This window comes from Castanea sativa, chromosome 7, assembly GCF_040712315.1.
Source record: "Castanea sativa cultivar Marrone di Chiusa Pesio chromosome 7, ASM4071231v1".
Taxonomy (NCBI): domain Eukaryota; kingdom Viridiplantae; phylum Streptophyta; class Magnoliopsida; order Fagales; family Fagaceae; genus Castanea; species Castanea sativa.
In genome coordinates this window covers 14,362,630-14,370,660 of record NC_134019.1, presented here as the reverse complement: position 1 = coordinate 14,370,660, position 8,031 = coordinate 14,362,630, and the positions used below count along the sequence as shown (strand labels likewise).

The 8,031-nt window shown below is 32.1% G+C and overlaps 1 protein-coding gene across 1 annotated transcript; it reads right to left on the bottom strand.

The window, feature by feature from the left end:
• Positions 1–216: 216 nt before the first annotated feature.
• Positions 217–1,314, bottom strand: LOC142644642 (germin-like protein subfamily 1 member 10). Its single transcript, XM_075819216.1, has 2 exons — positions 1,151–1,314; positions 217–893 (listed from the first exon to the last, which is right to left on the bottom strand). The coding sequence occupies exons 1-2, from the start codon at positions 1,275–1,277 to the stop codon at positions 358–360; spliced, it is 663 nt and encodes a 220-aa protein (XP_075675331.1). The 5' UTR covers positions 1,278–1,314; the 3' UTR covers positions 217–357.
• Positions 1,315–8,031: the final 6,717 nt, after the last annotated feature.

Below are 8,031 nucleotides of genomic sequence, written 5' to 3'. Positions count from 1 at the left end.
CGTAGCAACCATCAATAGGAAATGATTTTCCTATATTCCATCGATCAGTAATTAAGAACAATATGAAACTTGTGTAAAATACATACAATGTGGAACAAATGAAAAATATGCTACATATGTGATATAGTACTAACAGTCACAAGAAGATCTAATTGAGGTTTAGTTGTGTATTTATTCACTAAACACTATTTGGTATCTTGACTTGATAATAAGGAATAATAATTATAAAACAGACATCATAAATTCAAATCATATCACTTCTATAAAAATAAATAAAAAAATTAAATGTTACTTTTCACATTACAACAATCGAAAATGCCAAACTTTATTGGAACCGTCTAACGGTTCATCATTGCACTAGAATTTTTGTTGAAGATAATTAACCACACTTTTGTCGAGTTGGAATGCCTTAGCAAGAACATCAAGATTGATAGGAGGATTAGATCCAAAGGTTGCATTTGCTATGGTGATAACCCCAGGATTTTGGCTACTGAGACTAGAGAATGCAAGGGCATTGGTCTCTCCTATATTGAACTGGAAGTGAATGAGACCCATTGGAAATACAAAGACATCTCCCTTGTTTAGAACTTTGGTGATAAATCGGTTATCTGGATTGGATGTAACAAAGCCAACTAAAAGAGTACCCTCTATGACTGTTTGAATCTCAGTTGCACGAGGGTGAATGTGAGGAGGATTTAGGCCATATGGTGCATAGTCAACACGAGCCAAGGCTATCCCTAAAGTGTTGAGGCTAGGAAATATGTCCACATTTATAAGAGTTACATTTGACCCAACTTGATTTGAGGTGCTTCTGGGAACGTCAAGCCCAGGTAAGAAAAAGTCATCGGCTGTAGTAAGCTTCGGATCCTTGCAAAACTTTCCATTCACAAATACTGCAAAACAAAAGATTGTTAATATCACGAATGTGAGGCTTCAATAATAATTGTTGAAACATGTCATGCATGTACGTTTAAAAAAAAAAAAAAAAATCTCATGTATATAATATCACCTCCAAGGATAATTCCATTAATATGTAGATTCCCAATATCATGAAATTTTCATTAATATGTGAAATCATAACCGATCGAGAAAACTAAATCCAAATTGCTTGAAACGACTCCAAGAAAACCATAATAGAGTAGGTACATACCAGCAGAGTTGGAATTATTGACTGCAACACAAAAGTCCTGCAAAGAACTAGGGTCATGAGCAGAGGCAAGAGAGGATGCCAAAGCCAATAGGGCCACAGCTAGAAGGCAAGTAAAAAGGTTCGTCATATTTGAGGCTGTTTGCTTGTTTGTTTTTGCTGAATGCTTAGTTGAGGTGTGAATAATATTGCATATTAGAACATATCTATTTATAGAGTGGAGTCACTGAATAAGTCTATGTATCTCCTCGCAAGTGGACACAAGTCACAAGGTAGTTTTAAGTTTAACGGTGATGTTTTGTATTATAGTTTATGCGAGAACCATTCCTTAACCACCACTACTGGCCCATCATAAAAAACCAATTATTGGAGCAGTTCATTGTCATTGTTCAGGGCAATTAATGTTTCTTTGACCAATTATCATGTGCATTTTTAGTTTTTTTTTTTTTTGAAAAGATCAAATACTAATTAAACCTTACGTACCACGAATATGATAGCATATTTAAACTTGGAAATGATTGAAGCGCAAATATTTAAGCTGACTTTGTCCTCCTTTGTGAACTCTGAGGCATTTATATATTGGTCAAGTGATTAAAAGGTTCAAGTTATCCAGGTCTTGCCCAGGAGGGGTGGCCCAATGGTGTGAGATCCCACGTGCATACATGAGGTCTCTTATTTGAGCCATGATGGATATCATGTAGGGGTGAGTTTTTAGTATGCATTGCGTCTCATCTGCTGGCTCTCTTGAGGTGCTAGGGTGAGGTCTGTGGCATTCCGATCACAGTAGCTATGGCTCAATCTAACATTTCCTAGCAGGAGTGTCCCTATTAAGTCACGCCCTGGGAGTAAGCCAGTCACCACCACCTCTCCTTTTATTTAAAAAAAAAAAAAGTTATCCAGGTCTTATAGTTCAATTGCACTCAATGTAATATTTCTTCAAAAGGGTTTAGCATATGTATAATCTAATTTTGAGCCCAAACAGAAGACCCTGTAAAGATTCAAAAAATAATAATAATAAAAGCAGCCCGGACGATTTTTGAAAGGGAAAAACTTGTTACACACGTGTGGGATCCACAAATGTGTATGATAAAAAAAACAAAACAATCTTAAAGTAAAAGCTCTAAGAAGTAAGAACTTCTTCCTCTTAAGGCTAATACAGGAATATATGCCAAACAAAACTCAAAATTTTAGAATTTCTTTAACGGTAAGCGGCCAATTTTGAAGAAATCTAACTCTTTAATATATATATTGGATAAGGTGCGTCTCCATCTACATATCATAGAAACTATATTGACTTGGCATCAGTTGAAGCAATGTTGACCATGTTGATCGGCAAACTGCAGCCACAAGTGGTGAAATTCCTTACTTTTCTTTTTTTTGATAAGTGTGAAATTCCAATATTACATTCATCGATCATTCATGCATATACAAGTTATGAAAAAGAAAAACGGGTTTGATTAGAAAAGGAGCTTTAGCAAAATTAGAAAATGAGTCTTTTCTCCATTTGAGGTGCAAAGATTGTCATGTGATTAATGACATTAGTCGGACGGTTAAATCCAGAAAATAAAATCTTAAATATAAAATGAATTTTTGCAAATAAAGAGCATATTTGTTTCAGCCATATATGATATAATGGATATTAGCATTATTGGCATTTGGGCATTACCTATTTACACCAAAATTAAAATTTCCATGTCGGCAAGATTTTAAGATTGACACGTGTAAGAGCTTTAATAAAAAAAATTTATAAAAAAAAAAAACTGTAAAGTGCTGCCACAATTGGTGCACTATCTTTGGTTTGACGGTGAAGGACAGAATGAGTCTTTTAATTTTTGGATAAAACCAAAGGATTGATGCTTGATGCATTCACATTATGACGAATAAATCATCAGTAGCAACATATAAATACTAAGAAGACAAGGTTGAAAAGTCTTCAATACACTTTATTTCACTAGAGTACAAAACCAATTTAACATTTCCTCTTTGTTTCCAATACTTACATTTAATGTGAACTGGCTATTAAATTCATAATATTTTCATAATAAATTTTAAGTGGTAAGTTGTTATACACTGTTACAAATAGTAAAAAAATAATTTAAGTGGTGGATTCAAATTAAAATTAGTAACAATTTATTTTTATTTTTTTTAGAAGGAACAATTTACTATTTATTTATTGTGAGTATTGTAAAAATATTACAGACTTATCACTTTTTATGCGAAATTCCTTACTTGTTTTTCTTATCTTTGTTATTATTGTTTGTCAAATTCTCTTAACTAAGCCAATTCCGAACCACACAAAATAAAAACGATAAAACTTTGGGCAAAATTAACATCATAATTAGCATCCCTTTTTCATGTTAAATGAATTTTAACTCTAATTTTTATTTTTATTTTTGTTTATCAAAGATGGATTGGAGTCAGAGATCTGCTTTGATATATTGTGGAAACTTATTGCTACTGTTCGAGTTAAGTAAGTGTTTTTATTCATATCTTCCGACTCTTCAATTGCCAAGGATCTATCCAATCTTCTCTCAAATGTTATCTTTGTCTGTTCTCCGATTGTACCATGTATATGCGAATAAAACTTAAACCCCAACTCAGCTGTGGTAACAAGTTAAGGAACTTTTGAAGGCTTTCAATTAGTACTCTTGCGCATGTTTTGCCTCTCATTTTTGTGCAGTACTATATTAATGAAACTGCCTCTTTAAGATAGGAGCTTAATTAGACCTCCATTGATTAATATTACTAACGAGTAATGAGCCTGTTTGGTTCAAGGGAGTCAATCTCGTACTAGAGGCTGTACTGGTTTGATCAGTAAAACGATATATTTCGGTACCGGTTAATATTAGTGTACCGTTTCGGATTTACTGTTATTTTACACACACACACACATATATATATATATATGCAGGGGCGGTGGTACACTTCGTTCAGGGGGTTCAAATGAACCCCTGAATTCAATTTTATATATATATATATATATATATAATATTTTAGTTTAATATTTTAATTTATTCTTAAAAATGTTATTTTTGCACACCCTGACTTAAATTTTATACACCTTTATTACAAATATTTTCAACTCTAAGAGTAAAAATAAGTGTTTGTAAATTGTAAGCGTCAGTCTTTATCATAAATTTATATTAGACTAATGTTACAACCACAAACTATTTTACAACATTTTTACAAAATGTTTATGTGGCCAACCTCTTATTGATTTTCATATAGACCCACCATTAATATCACTTTTTCATTTACCAATAATTACTTACCACATCAGCAGTTTGTAAAATTTTTTGTAAAATAGTTTGTATCTCTAGCATTATTCTTTATATTATATGTGTGTGAGTATATCTAATATTGATTGTGTGTATTACTTTTTGTTATAATGTTATTTGTGTAAATAATGATGTGTGTTGGAAGTTTGCGTGTAAAGTATAAATATAAGGGAAATGTTTTGACACAACTTTCATAAGAAATATAAAAATTGCTCTATATAATTTAGTAATTAGGAAATAGAGAGGGTTTGCTGCATGTGTGTGTATTGTTATCATGTTATAATAATTTTTTGTTATAAAGTCAGAAAAATTCAAGAAAAAAATTGTAAAGTTAGCGATTGTTCAAGTATTTGATTGGTGAAGTAGACACGTAGTGTATTGTTTATGTATGAATGAGTGTGATTGTATGAATCAATAATTAATACAAAACCAATGAGTTGAGTTTATATATTCATTTAGTTTAAAATATTTTTATAAAAACAAAGACAAATAGATAATAACAAGTACATAAAAAAAAAAATTTGTTAGACAAACTTAACAAAATAAAATGGTCATAGCTACCCACAATGGCAATAAACACTCATAATGAACTATCATTTAACAATTTAAAATTTGAAAACTTATAAAAGGAAATTGTAAAAATTCAAAAAAAAAATTTGTCAATAACTCGATATATTCAAATTCTCTTTTTATTAATTTTTTTTCATTTAAGTTTTTTAATGACCCCCCTAAACAAAATTCTTGAAGCCGCCACTGTATATATGTGTGTGTGTGTGTGTATATTATAATAAATATAAAAGTTTACGATAAAACATTACCTCAATTCAGAACAAATTATTCATGATTTTAGACTTTAGTATCAATTAAAAGAAAAAAAAACATAATATAAAAAATAGAAAGTTTAATTGTTCATTGCACACTAAGAAAACAAATAATACTAATAAATTAATGCAAGTAAGTTATCATTATGTCCTTACAAAAATTCAAAAATTACTAAACTAAAAAAAAAAACTTTTTTATGTAACGGCCAGTATTGCCCAAAATTGGCCGCTATGGCCAGTACGGCTGATATTTAAACTGGTACGAAACGTTGGTGTTTCGATACCGGTGTATGTACCGGTACCGGTATAGTATCGACTATCTTGGTTTGGCTCCGTCCTTGTAAGGAAACTCTTAAAAAGCTGTGAGTTGTTTTACGGACCCAAAAAAAAAAAATTCATACAATTGAGATGTCAGTCCACTATAAATCAAAATAAAAGTAAATAAGATAATAAGATAGGATATCAAGACCCACCACCACAACTAAAAATAGCTCAAAATGGATTTAAAAGATATTTACAAATCTTAAAGAACTCTAAATATATGTTTTCTGTTTCTTGCTTCCCCTATATTAACAAATATTTTTAAGAGTAGCCACACGGCAGACTGTGAGTTGTGAAAAAAAAATAACGCATCCATGTTATCAAGGTAATACTATAGGTCCCTAAGATAATGGCCTAAGGCACCCTATATTACCCAATATAATATAATTAAGGTTTTCTTTTTTGTTTCCATAAAATAAATTAAGGCCCCTAGAATTGATGTACTATTCCAAAAAAAATTATTTAATAAAAGTTAAAAAAAATTACACACTCTTTGTATATTGTACACTCTAGTTTTCAAATTACACACACACACATATACACTCTATCGACAATTTAAGAGTGTACAATTTTCAACTCTCCCATATTAAAAATAGATTTGAAATAAAATGATATAAAAAGCAAATAAATATTATTTAATTAATATTTAAATATAAGAAAAGACTCCTTTAACATTTTCATCTTAGACTCCAAAATACATTGAACGGACCATATATGTTATAGTGATAAATAGTTAATCACAGTCGGTAATCGTAAGACAATTATACAAAAGTGTGTAGGACAAATGTTGAAAAATATGTTTAAAAGTGTGTGGTAATAGAATTATTCAAAAGAAAATTGAAGATTAAAAAACTCTGTTAGATAGTTAGGCTTGAAGTTCGCACCAACTTTAGGGCTCTCATCATCTAGTGGAATTCCAGCTAACAAACTAGACCTATTGTTTTAGAATTTTAACCTTGACCTTAAAATTGATTAGAATGATTCCATGGATTTGAGATGCAAAAGAAGAGAAGAATAAAGAAAAATTAAGATAGAAAATTAGGTAGCAAAGAGAGTTTTGTTCGAGAGAAAGTTACTCTTTGAAATTTTAAGTGCGATTGATTAAATCGCTGATTGGTGGAGGATGAAGTTGAAGTCTAGCAACCGGAAAAGATGTGAGATTTGCATAGAGTTCAAGTCATCAAAAGATATGTTCGTGAACAAGGATAGATGTGCTCATTCTATATGCACAGACTGTATTGTCAAGCACATCATTGCAAGGGTTGAAGACAATGTTGCCGAGATAAGATGCCCTTATTGGTTCACTTGTAAGCAGATTTTAGACCCTCACACCTGCCAGCAAATCATACCCAAATCTCTTTTTGTGAAATGGTGTGATGTTCTTTGCAATTTGGCTATTCAACCCAATAAAAAAAGTTATTGTCCTAATAAGAAGTGTTTGGAGTTGGTGATTAATGAATGTGGAGGAATTGTTAAGAGATCAGAGTGTCCCAAATGCAAGCAGCTGTATTGTTTTCAATGCAATTTGCAATGGCCAGAGTGCAACAACTGCGAAAGAATAGAAGAAAATGATCAAATTTTTAAGGAGCACGCAGTGTCAAAGAAATGGGTCAAATGCCCTACCTGTGACTATCATGTGGAGCGTATTAGTGGCAGCAGACATATGTCATGCAGGTTTGATCGGCTTTTATGTGTGTGTGTGTGTGTATATATATATATATTTTTTCTTTTCTTTTCTTTTTTTGACATTTTTTTACTATGATCTTCAAGGAACTCCAAAGCTTAAAAGTTTCTATTGCTTTTTCTTGTTTCCCCCCATTGCCCATATATATTAACAAATATTTTTAAGTGTAGTTTTGTCATATTAACAAATCATTTAGGAAATTCATCTTAAAAGTGACCTGATTAGTGAGTTCTAATTCTCAACACTACTAAAGCATTTGATTGAAAATTTAAAACACAGACTAATTAAAAATTTCAGGATTTTTTTACCTTGTATTTTCGATTCCTTATTGTATGATTTTTTTTTGGGGGGGGGGGGGGAGAAGGGAAGGCTATATGATTTTCAAATCTTAAATATATTAGAGGACCTGCCTCAAGTTCAAGAAGAAAACAACTGTTTTTGGCAGCCTTTAAATTTTGATCTTTGATTCAGCACATTTCACTACAAAAAACGGGGTCTATAGCCGCGTTTAAAAAACGCGGCTATAGGCCCCGAAAACGCGGCTATAACCTATAGCCGCGTTTTCTATGGCCGCGTTTACAACCCACGCCTAAACGGCGCAGCAACAGACCCTGCGGGTCTGTAGCCGCGTTTTTTCAACCGCGGCTAAAGCCCAAGCCTGAAGCCACGTTTTTGAACCACGGCTATAGGCTTCGGGTCTATAGCCGCGTTTCAGAAAAACGCGGCTATAGGTCTCGGTCTATAGCCGCGTTTTTTAAAAACGCGGCTGTAGACCCGCTT